Below are 18,425 nucleotides of genomic sequence, written 5' to 3'. Positions count from 1 at the left end.
CAAAAATAATAACGTTTAAGGGAATGGCGTATTGAAAGGTGTACTTGTAGACTAATTTCACTCGCATTAAATAATAATATGCTTGATATTGGTTCAGAGACACATGTTTGTTTCCAATCTAGCATGTCTTATTTTAAAATCACTTTTCAGTTTTGATATATCAACGCTTCTATACAATATCGGAGCTTGTTGTGTTTCACATGTTTTCAATTCTATTGTGAGAAGTAATAAACTTGTATTTATTGGAATCAAGCGAGCCGACACGGTGCGATAGCGAATGATATTGCCCGAGAACAGAGGGAGATCCGTGATTGCCTGATTGATGTCACATTATGCAAATCCTGTATTCGCGGCGCGCATTTCAGATAGTTTATATTGGTCAGAATGGCTACTTTCTGTTTATGTATTGCTAGAGCTTTGGAATTTGCAATACTTGTATTACCACTGTCGCTTCCCATTATAATCTACTCATCCCACGTAACTAGTATATGTTATATATTTGCAACGTAATATACCCCTTTACAATTTTGTATACGACACTTTCGTAAATTAGTAACACATGTTTTCGAAAATTCATGAACATTTATAAATGTAGATATCTCTGATGTTTTTTTGAATAAGTCTTGATTTATTTCTTAAAATCAGTGTTGTTTACTGTCCTACAGTTTCGTTTTCTTAGAAATATGTTCATGCGAGATAGGTTTAGATATATTTAAAGTGCAATTGCGATGTTCATGTTTTCATGTCAAAGTAAAGTGTATTATTATTTTTAACTATGTTATCATGAAGTGCCGTGAAACCTCTAGTCAGTAGTAATAAGACCAATGTCAAGGTCACTCAAATGCAATGTCAACGGAAACACGAACTTGTTATTAAGTGCAGTTTTCTAATGTATGTCATTTTCATAGAGTTATTATATGATGTAATTGAATCGTTGTCTATATTGATATACATTAAATATATTTTGTCACCTTTATAAGGATATCGTAAATATGTGGTAAGCCATAGGGTATGTATGCACTACTGTTAAAGTACCTTCTAATTCAGAAGCATAGTATTTTACGTTTTAATTTTAGAGCAAATTTAACAAATTTGATAAACAGATAACACCTTCAATGTAATAAATCATTAAATTATGAAGATTAACATTATTTAGAATACAGTTGATGTCATGATACCGTACACAAGTTAAGTCTTTATGCTATTAAACGGCTTTTAATCGTTGAATTTTATTGAAGTTCTTTAGTTAGTATATCCGTTTCTATGAATTGAAGTTACCCTAAAGTAATCTACTAAAATATACATTTGCTTGAGAATAACGTTTCTTTCAATAAATATAAGAAATGTTCGCTACAGTCAGGTTAGAAACAGTAAATATACATTATTTCATTTGTCTTGTTTGAACAAATGCACTCATAAATTAAGCAAATGTTTAACTCTCTAAACGGCACTTATTTTAAACAACACTTGAAATGTTTTTATTCTTCTTTACTTCTTAGAACATTTTCATTTCCTTGGCATAAATGAATCGTACTTAAGGTTGATGTTTAAACACTCGAAGATATTATTCTTTTTGGTCGGCTGTTGAGCTATTGTTTAGTAAAATACTGTTTTAAGGTCGGTTTGCAAGCTCGTTTAAAGACACATTACATGTGTTTGTAGATGCATTTTTCACCAATACTTAATTAAAAGTTTTGACAAAGTTTGACACTCGTGATTAAATCGGATAAAATTGGTAAATTCTGTGTCCACCGTCCGCCGTAGGCGTTGTGCTAAAACCTTAACATTGGCCATTACTTTTTACATAATGAAGATAGCAACTTGATATTTGGCATGCATGTGTACCTCCTGGAGCTGCACACTTTGAGTGGTAAATCTACAGTCACGGTAGTGGCTTTTAATTATTTGCTACAAAAAATAGAGATTTGTTAGAGACAATAATTTTAAAAGGAAGTAATTTATATAATTATAAATCTCATATAATATATTTCCTTACCAAGAATTGAAGTTCTTTTCACAGTTGCTGTACAGATTAATTATTTAGATTATGTATAACCCAAATGATTGATTTGTCAAAGGTTTTTTTAAATGCTATAATTATAATTTCTTTGATGTTCATTACATACCTGTGGACATAATAACTTTGGACTTATGTCCACAGATACATGATCAACTCTGGCTATGATCTCTTTCTAACCACAGGCCTTGGTTGTCAGTGATGTCTGACATGGTCATAATTTACTGTGAGACCCTCCTCCTCCCCCCCAGGTTGGATTGGACAAAATTCAAGGGAAGTAATAACCTTAAACGGAGATGATTTCTATACCTGCCAAATGATTAATATAAATTATATTTCAATGCGGCACAGTAGGGGGCATTGTGTTTCTGACAAACACATCTCTTGTTGGGCCACTAGGTCAAAGGTCAAGGTGACTGTGACCTCTAAAAAACATAAAAAAAATTCTGACAAGCTTTCGCAGCCGAGTGTTGCACCCGTTATGCCATGCTCTTGTTATAAATCAGATTGAAATCCCAAATTTCAACTTTTTTTAAAGCAAATATAGTTAAACTTTTCCACCATTTGAAAAACATGCCAGTTTTGATAATTACAGACTAGCATTAAAACTGGGTTTACAATAAAACAAGTACTTGTACTCACAAAACATTTAGACTTGTTTTTTGCGGAAAGAACGTTCACATTACCGATTTTCTACTAAACCAATACTTTTTGTTTGAAATTTAACCAAATCTACCTCGAGACTATGATACTTGTAACAAGCGATTGATAAGTGACTTAGTTTAAATCATCGTTCAAACACGAAGTCTGCCGGAAAAATTCCACGAAATCCGAAATATACGTCCGTTAGATAAGTGTGTACTTTTCTTGGTTCCAAATAGCAACACAAAGGCTTTCTTATAAATCGGCTAGATTCCAAACAGCTTTGTCTAATGAGCGTCTCAAATGCAGAGGCAATATTATATGTGGCGTCAAAAACGCCAATCTCGACTAATCTCATCGTACTGTCATGATAGGATTTCATGAATCAGAGCTCATATGTATACAGTAAGCCAGTATAACTGAGTGAAAAGATAAACTTTATGCTTATGCACTAATAGCATGTATATAAACAATGTATGTTAATCAGTTATAATCTAAATCAAATTTATGAGTTTTGTTCATGGACGTTTTTTTATTGTAGATGATGAATTCCGCTCAAAAGGCCATATAATCGGAGTCTATGTTGACAAGAGGAATGTAACATATCAAGGAATGTATGTTGTGTTTATGCTTGTCCATTAACAAAGTCACCAGTACATGCTAGTGGTGCAGTATGGCCGCTAACACACACCTGTTCGGCGACAAGGAGACCAATAATTGGTTCAAAGCGTGCATAGGACTCAATGTTACGAAGGAAGGACTCACTAACTTTCTTTGCGCAGAATTACAGAAAGTACACATCGTTGTTGGTAACAGTTGTGGAAACTGCCCAATTGAAAACCTCATACAATGTCCGACAAACCCATATTGTAACATCAGGAAACGGAATTATTGTCCTTTTCACAAATCACAGAAACCGCAGCCATGCCCAATATGTGATAATGTAAAACATAATATCATATTACACCACAGATATGGTAGACCTTCCTGGAGGAACACTCGTGCGGAAAAGTGGGCACTAAATTATTGGGAAATAGGCAAATGCTACCTCCCTCCGGACGGATATAGCAGCATTTCCTCGGTCCAGGAATCGGACTTTAATGGTGTGATAAGCATCATGTTGAATTGCCTTCATTTCCAGACATGCCTCTCCCCCTTATGTTTATCACCTCCACCGCCGGATAAGCAATGTCCACTAGAAAAGGTAATACAAAGCGCGAGTTAAGTGTTTAAACAGTAGTGTGTCTATTTGGTTTACTCATATCTGAATGTGTTTGCGAACATTCAAGAGTAGTTCATAAAAGCTGTTGCATATTTTATTAACTTCTATTGTATGGCTTTCTAAATACTGCATTAACGCACACTTGTCATTTCAAGTATGTGTACATCAAAGCGAGTATTTACGATATTTATACTTGTTTTCAAAACGTATAAAACATCAAACACAAACACAACAATTCAGAAAAAGTAGTACCATTAAATAAATTAAGTTTAACTAAATTGCAATTATTGTTTACGTAAAAAACTCCTTCATGTGCACAAGAATTGTTTTCTATTTGGAAATGCCCATTAGCTGACGCATCTTTGTTCATACGACACGTAGACGCGCTTTCGTTTGTATAATAAACGTGTCGGTATCGGTGTTCATTTTGCTGTATACAGTATATTGCAGTATACTTTATTTCATTGATGGTCCTTAATTTTTCATAAACTTTATTAACATGTATAAATCATATTGATAAGCTAATACGATTGTGAGAGAGAAATGTACGACATCAACATTCTACATACTCGCTTTAAAATTCAAATATAATACTTGTTTATTTATCATGATTTGTTTTTTCTTAGGTCCGTCAGATTGGCCGAGATGTGCGACACACATCCGACTGCAAGGTTACAGATGCTGACTTGCAGGACTATTTCAAGAAACTGTCCACGCTCCTGGCTGACCCACCATGCTTACAACAGGATCCTTCAGCCATCATAGCATGTAAAAGACTTAGTGATGTAAGTTAAAGGGACCAGTTTATATATTTATAAATTTAGAATGGATTGTAACGTCTGTCAAACAGCAAAGAATAGTGTGTGCAAATTATAAACCAATAATACAATTAACAACGACACATAAGGCAAAATAAATGTTTTATAACATATCGTTGTTTTCCCAGAAATGGGTAGATAATTAGTATTGCACTTTTCCGTCCGTACCTACATACGTGAGACCGCCCCGAAGCTCCTTCTCTTGAATTGATTTCGCATAATATTCACATCTGAATTACCTTAATGTGGATATGATCGTAAACAATTTGGCTGCAACATTAGTTAGGAGAATTATTGTGGTTTTTCTTGGTTTTCACTATTTACAATTATATATTACATATGCATAAAATGTGTCTACTCTGATTGTCTTTAAATTCTTGGCCGCTTTCGCTCAAACTTTTGCTGCTTAATCATCTTAATGGGTGTTTGATCATAAAGGATGGAATTTTGTCACATGCCATACCATGTTTCCCATGAAATATAACCGTTACATACAATTTTATCTAACACATGTGTAATATACTTTTTTAGCGTTTTCATTGGCTTAGTTTTCGTTTATTGACCAATCGCATATTGTTTTTTTGCTGAAATGACGTTGCAATGTCAAATGACGACAATAAATGTAGACAACATTCGGGTTTTATCATTTGCGTAAATAGTTATTTAATTTGCTCACTTAAAAGCATGTGATAAAAAAGATCTGACACTCGTTGTCATATCATACCATATTTTATTAAACTCGTCTAGGAAATTCGTTAGTAAGCTCGCCAAAGGCTCGCTAACTTACAAAATTCCTGAACTCGTTTAATAAAAATTATGTTGGTTTGTATTGTGCTGTATTGTGCTGTTTTGTACTGTTTGGGCAATCGGTCACTTGCCTTAAATAAAGGACCAACTAATTGTTTTTAATGAAAATTCAATACTGCTCCAGCAGCTGGAGTTTCACTTCTTTATATGATATAACAACTCGTGCCAGATCCTATATGTATCCGCTGCACATTTTATAATAATGATTGGCGTCGCGCTGAAGTGCGGCGACTCGTATGTAATACGTTTTTTTTTCGCTTATGGGAGGAGAAGTTATTTTACGGATCAATGTATATATTTTTGTTGTCAGAATATCTTGCACAGTGATGACTTTTTGTGTAAATTAGTGTAAATAAGTACTGCATTTATGCCTATTACATTTACTACAACATCTATTTCACATAATGCAAAGCTAGTTTTTTTAATTAATAACTGATCACAGGGACTGGGCAATAATAAAAGATAACATGGACTATGCAAATACGCGAACCGGTGAAACTTTCTTGTTTTGTATACAATCAAAACATAACCAAAATATATTTAGATTGTGGTTTTTTAACAATAGCCCAGACTTTTGATGTTCGAGTTTTGGTTAACGCGTATTTTATTCAATTTTACAAGACGACAGCGATTACACGGTCTATTGCTTTATTGATAACCGTAACACTACAGTCACTTATTAATATCTTAGTAAGAAGGTGATTTTTCAAGCGGTTCCGTACTTTAGTGGTTACACGTTCGCTTCACATGCGAGAGGCCCAAGGTTCGAGCCCCAGTAGAATCAAATTATTTGATTTAAGTTCTATGTTAACTTTTTTGTTTTGATGTAGACATTTTAGTTTAAATAAATATGCTTTTTTTGTTACCATTTGTATGCCCCCGGATTGAAAGATCGCGGGTATATTGTTTTGGGCCTGTCTGTCCGTCATTATGTCATTCTGTCATCAAAACGTTAACCTTACATTAAAGTTTTGCAATAGCTTTTTAAATATAACAACTTGATATTTGGCATGCATGTGTTTCTCATTGATCTGCACATTTTGAGTGACGAAAGGTCAAGGTCAAGGTCATCCTTCAAGGTCAAAGGTAAAAAACACAAAAACTTTAACCTTACATGAAAGTTTTGCTATAACTTATGAAATATTGAAGAAAGCAACTTGATATTTTGCATGCATGTGTATCTCATGAAGCTGCACATTTTGAGTGGTAAAAGGGCAAGGTCAAAGTCATCCTTCAAGGTCAAAGGTAAAAAAACAACAACCTTACATTCAAGTTTTGCAATAACTTTTGAAATATTGAAAATAGCAACTTGATATTCGGCATGCATGGGTATCTCATGGAGCTGCACATTTTGATTGGTGAAATGTCAAGGTCAAGGTCATCCTTCAAGGTCAAAGGTAAAAAATAATAATTAAAATGCGGCGCATTAGGGGGCATTGTGTTTCTGACAAACACATCTTTTGTTTGTTTTTATAATGCCCACGAAATATATGTGATAGAGGGTGGGGGTTCGTAACACATACAAAAATTACAGTGTTTTCATATCAATGAGTACTCAACCCCTTTTGTAAATGAGCGACGTAAGAATAAGTTCAGAATTATCTCCCCTTGTAGTTGAGAAAATTATGAAATTTATAAATTACGCATAAAAGAAGAACCTACACAGTTCTGTTCTATTAATGAAAACTGCACTCGGATGCCAGTAAAAAAAATAGGAAACCAATGTAAATAAAATGAACTATGGAAAATTTGGGGGTTACAACACAAAATCATAGATAATGGTTATTTTGGGTTTATAACACAACTTCATAGATAATGGTTATTTAGGGTTATAATACACAATCATAGATAATGGTTATACCAGTACCAGTTATACCAGTATCTTTTTCTATTTTGATTAAAATAATCGGCCAAAATATTAATATTTACAGTAGAAAAAAATCGTTCCATGTAACTTCATTGAGTGCCTTTTACACGGAAATTCACGACGCCCTTTTCTGCTTTGCATCAATACTTATCTTGTACAATATATAAATGTTTGGATAATGCACACGCGCAAAGTTTCAAAAACAAAATGTCGGTTTGCTGTAAAAAAAATGGTGTATAAAGTTTTGTGGTAAAGAAACTGAGTCGAAGAGCCAACTAACATGATCATTATTCAGCTATGAATGTATTAATATTAATTGTAAATCGTATAATTGATATAAACATGCAAAATAGAAAATGTAAAATAAAGTTGAGAAAAAAAAAAGTAATATATTGACGAGTTTGTAGAAATTGAGGGGCAATTGAGGGGCAATTGACGAGGATGAAGAAATTGAAGCACAATTGTACAGTTTCATCACTAAACGCCATTTCTATAAAATCATACTAATTCGCATTTATAAGGTCACAGTTCACGAAACTTATTGGCATGGACTAAACAGTTATATTAATTAAAATAATGTTAAGTTTCAATATGTTTCAATATAAGATTTTGTTTTATAAAAGTATAAAGTAATATTAAAGATATGATTTCACCAATGGCTCTGCAACTCGTGAAAAATAAATGTTACCATTCATAAAATGATACTACAATATCTCAATGACATAAACACATATCCATCAAACCATATTATTTTCAACATCATTTGACATATTTATTATTTGTTTTGGGCAAAAACAACACAATATTTGTTTGGATTTGCATGCAGTTGCAGAATGATCCTGTGTCCTTTGAAGAACTGGGCAAGCTGTTGAAAGATGCAAAAAAGGCCGGCGAATGTTTTTCTGAGAAGGCAGAAAGGACCTTGGCAGAAGCTCTGCAGACATTGGATGTTACTACTCTGTTTGGGGAGCAACGACTTAAAAAGAAGACAGAGGTTGGAAAACAACGCCTTCAAAGCAAGACCAAACTTGGAGAACACCGCCTTGAACGAAAGACAACATTTTGTGAACAACGCCTTCAAAGCAAGACAAAATATGGCGAACAATGCCTTGAAAACAAGGCTTTCTTTGGGGAACAACGCCTTCAAAGAAAAACACAGCATGGAGAAGAACGAATTAAAAGCAAGGCACAGTATGGAGAACAACGCATTGAAATAAGGATTAACAAGGCAGTGCAATGTCTTGATAGCAATGTAAATGATGGAACACAACGCATCGAAATCAGTGTACAGCATGGCATTGAGAGCATTGAGCGCATTGCAAGAGGCAGCAAACAAAACTGCACCAGCAGACTACGAACGAGAGGTAGCAGGTTCGTAAACAGGTTTTGTTTTGCAAACCAGTTCGTCTCAACATAAGTAATCCATTTACAAATTATCATTTCAAAAACAAAGTGAACCCAATAAGGATTTAAATTTGGACAAATATCCATATATTTCGTACATAAAAAGACGTGTTTAGTTACACAATCATTTGTACAGGAGTTGATTGAGCTACACTTCTGACATGTTTGTTAGCCTTATGATCTGGTTTAGGTGTTTTGTTTGTAAAAAGTGTGTATGTATTTTGTTCTCTTTGAACTTAAAATATGTCTAATACTAGGTGACTTGAAAGGCACATAACATGTCCTGCAATTAACTAGAATAATAACCATTTTACATTGCATATTATGTATCAATTGATTTTAAATGATAATTAATATATAAGCTATAGGAAATGTTTACTATAACTATTACATATTACTAAATGAAATCTTTCCGTAGGAGCTTTGGTTTTTATGTAATTTTAATGACACAACATTTTATATTTTTGTATATAGTCCGCAGTATAACACAAGACGGGTTTATTTACGAAAAATGACTTTTTCCGGCAATTTTAGATGGACATATTGTTAATGCTTTTAATCTGTACTGTTAACTGGCTTGCGGGCGTTGGTCAAATGCTAGGGTTAAGTTTAGTGTGCAACATCTATGCAGATAGTATATGTATTCTTCTCGTTGTCGTAGTCTGATGTCGGTGCGTAGACCTTGATGATGTTGATGGTGTGAGTTATAGCTGAGATACAAATGGAGATGAGTCTGATTATGCTGTTGGCTACCTCTTTCCAAACGATGTAAGCAACCCGATGTTTGGAATTCTCTCCGATGATCCGTAACTTGTGTCGTTCGTCCGTTGATGTTTTTCCGAAGCCTTGCCACCTGGCATCGGCTAGTAAGAACATTTCCAAGCGGTAGTGCTTCAGCTCATGCTTCAGTATGTGGATTTATCCGCATGCAAGGCGTGTTCTTACGTTTCACGTGTGTATGATTGGTCCCTTTGCTGCCATCTTGATCGCTTGGTAAACTTCATTATCCTACTTGTCGCATTCACCCTGGGGACTCACAGTGGAGTGCGCGATCATGGTTATTCCAAGCCCCGACCGAGCCCGCTTTGTATTCTGTATTTTTGGTTTCTTCATTTTCTTTCCGAGGGCTTGAATAAATCTTGGCGGCGCCAATTTTCTGTCGAAGACCTTGCATATGTTCATAGAAAATGTGCCGGTCACCTCTTTTTGTTTCGTTCGTCAGCAGAAGCGGTTACAATGGTGTGATTGTGTCAAGGTCTCGGAATCAGAAATGAGATTTGAGTGTCATGTGAGAACCGGGTGTACCAGCCCTCTCTTGGAAGCTGCTGCAATGGGGTGTTAAAACTAACGTCTGCGTTCAAACATTGGGCATCCCTGTAACTACTTCACATATGTTGTAGACATTTAAAACACATGTTAAACATACCATAGCTGAAAACTCCGACGTGCCATTTAGCAAAGCGATGCCGCTTCTAAAACTTCGAATTTTAGAGTTATGTTAATGCGTGCAAGTACCTATTCTTGCAACAACAATGGGTAGTCCATTGGAACTGGATCTTTACAAATCATATCCATTTAAAACTAAAAATATGTTTTGAAGTCTTCATTTTAGGCATTTTTCTAAGCCAATAACGCTTATTTTCATTTAAAACAGTACAGTTAAGTACATACGGTTATGAGATTAAGGGTGCGTGCGACATAACTATATGTTTTACTATACCATATATTCGATGGCAACTACCCAGTATCTTTCAGGTTACTGACCAATTCTTTTATATCTAATCTATTACTTAGCAGGCTTATACATATTAAATTTCAATTCACGAGAATGCCTGTCTTGTACTGGCAGCACTTTAAAACATCCTATGTTGCTTTAGAAGCATATTATAAATATAAAAAAATAATCATAGTAATCGGATAGAACATAACAATTGTACAGAATAAAGTCCCACAATTTCGTGTTCCCTTTAACTCGTCTCAGGAGATGTAACGCAATAAATAACTATTTGTCGTGTGTATGTATTGTAATGCTCATACAAAAGCAAAAGAAACATAGCCTCATACAATCTAGTTCATCTTAAATGCGTCTCTTTAATTGATTCACGCATATTTTTTATGACGCAATGACCGTATTTTAGATATATGTGATGTTAAACTCTCTTTGTCAAATGTTATCAATAAACACTCGCTCTGAAAGATGTTCTTAATTATCCCCCGCCACAGGCGGATGGATAAAGAATTGGCCCTGTCCGTCCGTCTGTCACAATTATTTTAGGTCTATATCTCAGAAACTATATAAGATGTGAACATGAAACTTCATAGGTGTATAGATATCAATGTTGCGAAATGTCATGTACAACAACCATAACCATACATTTCTTTATTAAGAGTAATTGCCCTTTTGTACATTTTCAGGGCTATATCTCAGATGTCATGCAGGAATTCAACATGAAACTTCATAGGTGTATTGATATTAATAAGGAGAAGTGCCATGCTTAAAAAACATAACCATTCACTTTCTTAAATAAGAGTTAATGCCATTTGTTGTCTTTGTGTGATTGCATTTTTCATGGCTATATCTCAGATACGATACAACATGTCAACATGAAGCTTCATGTGTGTGTAGAAATCCATGGAAAAAATTGCTTTGCACAAGAATAATAAACACAATTTATTGGCAGGGGATATCAATTCAACGAATTTGCTTGTATATAATCAATTGATGAAAACTTTTCCTTCTTTTTTATAATCAGCAAGTTATAGATATCATGTTGAACAAGTACATCTCCAAACATACTAGTAATTAATTACGCAACATTTGACGAACTTATGTTGTGAAGCAGTATAGAGGAAACAGAATTGCGTTATAAGCACTATTTTACTTCAAACTTCACGGCATAGCATAAGACTAATGTGGGAAACAAACAGTTAAAAACATCTCAAAAATGTTATTGTTAATTCGTTTAGTAGTCTACTTAATGGACACGGCTATATTAAATAACGTGAACACGGATGTACATTGATTGCTGTATTTGTTTAATTAGTTAAAGGGGCATTTTCACGTTTTGGTAAATTGACAAAATAAAAAATGTTTCAAATTCGCAAATTGTCGTTGTAGTTATATTTGTAGGGAAACAGTAATACTGAACATTTACCATTCTCTAAAATACTAATTATTTGAATCTTCTTACGATTTAAAAACCTGAAAATTAAACAGCGTTGCAACGCGAAACTATTAAATAATTTGGAGAGTGCGGATGTTGTCGTTATATTTTGTGATACAACGAGGACTGCTTATATAAGGTATAAAATACATCACTCATTGTATGAACTGGTATGGCCGAGTGGTCAAAGCGATATACTTTTACTTCAGCGGTCAGTGGTTCAAGCCCAGTTGAGGATTACTTTGTTCTGTTTTTAATTTTATTCTTGGTTATACTGGAGCTTTTTAGATCCAATTTTTACATTTATCCATTAAAGCATTTTAATGACAAACTTCAATACATGTCAAAATCTGAGAAAATACCCCTTATAGTCTCTTCATGTATACCGTATAACAAAGCTTTATCGTTACATATTGATATGTATATCACTTCAGTGGCTGCATTCATTTACAGTATTAACAGCAAAATAGAGCATGGGCCATGTGTATTCATTACACTTTCTTTTAAAATCAGTGTCAGCAACCAAATCGTAAAGATCAAGTCTTGTGTACGTAGATCGCACCATTATTTGTTTATGGGTAACATTATTGTTATTTTTATACAGATACGTGCTTATTTACAGTAGCGTACTTTATGTAAATTATCTAACCAGTTGTTAAATGCTTTGACTGTAGACAGCGACTTTGTTTGCGAGTTTCAGTTTCGTCATTTGCAATAATTTTAAATAGCGTACTTTTTTGGTATTGATGAAAGGCATTGTTTCATTATCATTACAGATTTTCGCCGTCGTTTGGTGAAACATTACAATGACACTTCGAGCAATGTGCCTCTTTCAGTACTGGATCAGAGTCTTGATAAACGTATAACCGATATATATGCAACGCCAAAAATGCACCGTATTGATATAGCAAGTGATGGGAAACGTGTTAAAAAGGAGCAAGTACTGACATACAAGGAACTCTTTTACAAAGACGACACAAAGTCAAATCGACGTGTATACGTACAAGGCGAGCCCGGCAGCGGCAAGTCAACGTTTGCAGCCAAGTTAGTTCATGATTGGTGCGACGAAAATCGGCCCTCAACGGCAGCTCCCAACAAAAATGCATCGTTTGATGACGTATTAATCATTCAAAATTTCCAGTTCATTTTTTTCCTCTCGTTGGGAGAATCAAGAGGTCAGACCGAAGTAACGCATATGATAAAGAAACAAATCATCGACACGATGTATTTTGAAGAAAAACGTGATGTCATGTACACTCTTTTACTAAAAATAATAGAGACGGAAATATGCCTTGTAATACGTGACGGTCTAGATGAATGGGTGGCTCCTGACGGTAGTAACCTTGCTGAACCTTCTATGGCGGGATATCCAAAGGACAAGTGCGCGGTTCTTACAACTTCTCGACCATGGAAACTGGCTGATGAGCGTATCAAGAATTCACAGATCGACATCCTCGTAGAGATCGAGGGTATAAGCGATCCATATACATTTAGTGAAAGAGTACTGCGGTGCATACTTGACAAGAGCAAGGATCTAAAGACAACCGCGATGGAAATTAGGAGCTTCATACAGAAGCGTCGGCTGACCTGGTTATCAACTTCACCGATGCTCTACACGCTTGTTATTTGCACGTGGGTGGACACTATGGAGGAGGAGGAACATTTGAACGGATCTTCATTGTGTGCATTGTATACTACTTTTCTTGAAAGCCTGTGTAAGAATGCGAACGATACACCTGGCTTTTTTAACGATTTAAACCCTCCTCATGTGAAGTGTTTTTCAAGAACAAGTTACCTTCGGCCTATCATTCAAAACGTAGATGTCATTTCAAAAGCTGCTTTTCATATTTTGTTTTCTCCTGAAAAGGAAAAGTCTATTGTATTCAACGATCAGGAATTGTCAAACTATCTTACACCATCTCAACAAGAGTTTGCTCTCAAAGCGGGACTGATATCAAAACGGAAAACCAAAAGAGGTTTAGCTTCGTATAATTCATTTATTCACAAAAGCATGCAGGAATTCCTGGCTGCTTATCATATTGCCCACAATGCACGTTTGATTGATGACGTCATTTCCGGATATCTGGGATGTCATTCGGATGCATTTCGCGACATATCCCAGGTGTTCATATTCCTATGTGGACTGAACGTATCGGCTGCCAATACGCTATCTGGCATTATAAATGAGCGTCATAGTAAAATATTGGACGCACATGGTTTTACATACGATACAGTTGAACGCATTTGCCATGTATTTGAACACTTTGCTTTTCAAAGCATCATAGGGGCAGGATACAGAGAAGCTGTATCAAATGACCAAACTGGCATTCTCCCCAGACTCAGTCACTTTTATATCGTTGGTAACAACTTAATGGGCATTAACAACATATGGAGAGAAAACAAGTCCAATGCCCTGTATTTGGAAATAAGGGTACGCGACAAAACGCATCGTGCCATACACAGTTCAGCTACACATAGCGAGCCAACATCGCAGGTTGAGTTTGACCTGTCATCGTGCCTCAATCTGAAATATTTGATACTTCAGGGAAGCGGCATACACATGCAAGGTAATAAATACAACAGAACAACATAGTATGTTTTCGATTAAGTTTTTTATTTCTCAAAAATGAACAATCAATAAAAATATATTTGAAATTTATATCAGAGTATTTAGTTTTGTTATGCTATTAACATCAATAGTTCATAAAGCTATTCTATACATGCATAATAACGTGCTCTGATCGGTATACATAAAGTGGAATCAATAATAATATCCCGTATCACGTACATGATGTATAATGCATTTTCCTGAACTGGATCAATTACTTATTTCTTGGTTTGACCAGTATTTTTCTGGAAATACACACCGTGATTTTGAAACTTTTGATCATAGACACCATTGCGCTTGCATAATGATACTTTTAGAGATACGTGTTTTTACAACTTTTCGTGCAGTCTTTATTGCAGTTTGTGCCGTTATCTTAATGTGGTTTTCACAGATTTTGATATGAATCGAAATTTGCAGTTAAATGTTTTATTGATTAATGTAAACATTGGATCTAAAAAGCTTCAGTAAAAAAACACAAGAATAAAATAAAAGAACACAATATCCCTCAGCTGGAATCGAACCAATGACCCATGGAGTAAAAATCCAACTATTAGACCACTCTGCAATTCGTGATCATACAAAGAGTGTTGTATTTTATACTTTATATAAGCAAGCCTCGTAGTTTCACAAAACATAACGATAACATGCATATTATGGATATTTTAAAGCATGGTAAATGTGCATAATTACTGTTTACTCACCAATATCATAACGAGAATTTGCGAATCGGATTGGTTTTAATTGTGTCAAATTACCAAAACGTGGCAAGGTCCCTTTAAGATTTAAGTATATATTATTGAAAATGTATGAATTTGATGCCGATATTTCACGTTGCACTCAGCATTTAATACCGTGTATATGAATGGCTGATTACATCTTTGCCAAGAACACAGGGTAATTAAAGTAATTATGATGGTTTTCACATTACCATTAGCCGCATACAAACTGCAATTAATGCACAGGTTTAAATGCTTATAAAATAGTTTAAAAAAGTAATTTGAACAAAGCACCACTTCCCGGTGTGTCAACATCCATTAACATCGATTTGTAAACCCCATAGTCATTTGATCCTGCACCCTGGTACAGCACTATTTGATCCGAAATTCAGAGTTACCTTATGCAAAAACATTCATCTATGTTATAAATATATAAATTCGCTGTTATTCCAACTACATGCATATTGGTTGTTGATGTCGAATTTCTTTTTTTTTTGTTAAAAATTACGTTTGTGATTTAAAAGAAAACAAATATACACGTCGTACCGGGAGTCATTTAAAACGTCAGTCTTTTCCGATTCTTGTAAAAATAGGACAAAGTGATACAGTTGGGTTTCGTAACTAGCAAGAATATTTGGACATGTGGAGATTCTTATTATATTTAAGGTAAATTAATGTAAAAATCGTTATTTTTTCATACGAAAAGATTCAAAATTTCAGTTATCGGTGTAGATATATGTTTTACACGCGTAATTAACCGCCATAAAAAAGTAATTGCAATATGTGTTTCAAAGTACAATAACATATTCATCTGATTTATTGGGATGTATGTTGATTAATTTATTTCGGATATAATCAATATATATCTATTAAAAATTTATTGTTCGATTAAGAGGTGTCTCTCAGCCTTAGATCAAAGTGTTATGTGTCATTTTGGGTTCGATAAAATCCATATTGAGAGTAATTCTGTGACAAAACTACATGAGACAATCCGTCAGTACGCCCACCTTATAGTTGGAAATTAAATTGTCTTAGAAGAACTAACACACTTTATTGTTGGTTTTGTGTTAGCATTTACAGTAACTAGTGCGATATGTTAAAATAACCTCAGTTTACACTAGCGAAGAAACGGAACATTATACGAATAAATTGCCTATTTATTAAACTTGTGAATGACAGTAACTTCTAAAAAGTATTGTGAGTGCATGTATAGTGGAAAGGTCGGAACGCGGTAACAACGTATCGTTTCAATAACTTATTAGCTGGTTTATTTAAATGTTATTACATTATTAATTTTTTTTAATTATTATTATGTAATGACAAGGGACGTTTAAAAACACATGTGCAAAGCCCGACATATTGTAAAAAATACGTCCGTTTGTATCATATGTAAGCTAGCGAAGGAACAGGAAATAACATAAATGTGTTTCATATCCGTTACAAATGCACATTCACAGTTACTACTGCATAGTGTTAAAAATACTTAAGTTTCTTATAAGGTGTACACTTTCGATGAAACATGTAATTATATTAATGTTTCCTACTTGTTAAAAATGTACGCTGGTACTTTACTACCATTCGTTGACGCTTTGCATCTCTGAAAACGAATGTGCATAATACAATTACGGGCTTTTTTGAATTTTTTAAGATACTTGTTTAGAACATTTGTGTTATAGTATCTCTTCCGAGTTAAACAATTGTTTGGTCCCTTTGAAAACATGACCGCCAGGAAGCGATGCGGATTTCCGTATATGGTCATAGTGACACATTGTTAATGCGCTATTAATGCGCTATATGCAAACCTTATTTTCCAAGCTGTATAAAACAGTTTCAAAACATGTGTCCCTATGTACAAAATTAGTGTGCCAATATTTGAAACTATGCTACTTGACGTAAAAAATAGGTTTATAGTTCAGAACAAAAAGGGTCACATTAAAGGGGCCTTCTTCACGTTTTTTTTAATGACAAAATTATAAAAAATGTGTCATATTCGCAAATGTTCGTTTACGTTATGATATTTTTTAAGTAACAGAAATACTGAACACTGAGTAAAAATGTACATTTTGTTTACTACGTTTATGGTGCGTGATGCACTTGTTTAGGCTTATATATACGCTGTTATTTAATTACCACGCGATGCGAATTTATTCAAATTATTTTTCTATTATAAAGATTTTAACAATTTTATTTATGTTTCTATATTCTTTATTAGGCAACTATTTTTTCCGATTCGTTTTTAAAGGGGCCTTTTCACAGATTTTTGCATGTTTTGAAGTTTGAAGTAAAATGCTTTATATTGATAAATGTAACATTGGATCTAAAAAGCTCCAGTAAAAAATCAAGAATAAAATTAAAAAAGGACAAAAATGTAGACCGCATAACGGCTCGAACCAGTGACCCCCTGAGTCCTTGAGTAAAAACCAATTAGACCGCTCGGTCATCCTGCCAAGTATATATAAAAGACGTATTTTAAACTTTATAGAAGCAATCTTCGTAGTTTCACAAAATTAAACGACAACAACAGAACTCTCCAAATTACTCAATCGTTTCGCGTTGCAACGCTTTATAATTTTCAGGTATTTAAATCGTCAAAAGATGCATATAATGCCTATATTAGACCATGGTTAATGTTCAGTATTACTGTTTTCCTCACAAAATTCATAACTTAAACGAAAATTTGCGAATCTGAAACAACTTTTTTCATTGTTGTCAATTTACCCTAACGTGAAAAGATCCATTTGATAAGAGCACGTTACTAATTATCAATCGTATCATATCTGGAAGGATTTTACTTTCAATTGCAGTTGTAATGTTTCAACTTATAGGAGACGTAATTTTTATGAAGCGTTTTTGATAAAATTGTATGGGTTTCTCCCTTAAATAATGCAATTTATTTGAAAATTATTTGTGTTGAATAAGTCGTTTTTAAACGCTAATCAACTATTTAAAACATTTTAACAATTTATAGTGTGTTGAACATGTTTAAAGACGGATATATGTGAAATATTTTTTATTTAAATTAAAGCATCAAAAGACAAGCATATACTGACAATATGTTATATCCGTCCATGTTATCTACGTAATTATACATTGGCTAATACATAAATACCCAGATAAATGATAATAAACATCAAAACAAAATCCTTAGCATCAAAAATAT

The 18,425-nt window shown here is 34.1% G+C and overlaps 2 protein-coding genes across 4 annotated transcripts in view; one reads left to right on the top strand and one right to left on the bottom strand.

Annotated features, from left to right (window-relative positions):
* LOC127858366 (zeta-crystallin-like) overlaps positions 1-18,425 on the bottom strand; it is a 306,504-nt gene that overhangs the window by 91,255 nt on the left and 196,824 nt on the right. The gene's annotated exons all lie outside the window — the stretch shown is intronic.
* LOC127858358 (uncharacterized) overlaps positions 1-18,425 on the top strand; it is a 37,082-nt gene that overhangs the window by 3,319 nt on the left and 15,338 nt on the right. For 2 of the 3 annotated variants that reach the window (XM_052395421.1, XM_052395424.1), the window contains exons 2-5: positions 3,201-3,863; positions 4,508-4,666; positions 8,200-8,744; positions 12,718-14,508. In XM_052395421.1, the coding sequence (XP_052251381.1) occupies positions 8,630-8,744; positions 12,718-14,508 (1,906 nt within the window). In that variant the 5' untranslated portion in view covers positions 3,201-3,863; positions 4,508-4,666; positions 8,200-8,629. The remainder of the gene's footprint in view (positions 1-3,200; positions 3,864-4,507; positions 4,667-8,199; positions 8,745-12,717; positions 14,509-18,425) is intronic. The other variant, XM_052395422.1, reaches the window with a different exon arrangement.

The sequence above is a fragment of the Dreissena polymorpha genome, chromosome 14 (genome assembly GCF_020536995.1).
Source record: "Dreissena polymorpha isolate Duluth1 chromosome 14, UMN_Dpol_1.0, whole genome shotgun sequence".
Classification (NCBI taxonomy): Eukaryota; Metazoa; Mollusca; class Bivalvia; order Myida; family Dreissenidae; genus Dreissena; species Dreissena polymorpha.
This window is presented reverse-complemented; position numbering and strand designations above follow the sequence as displayed.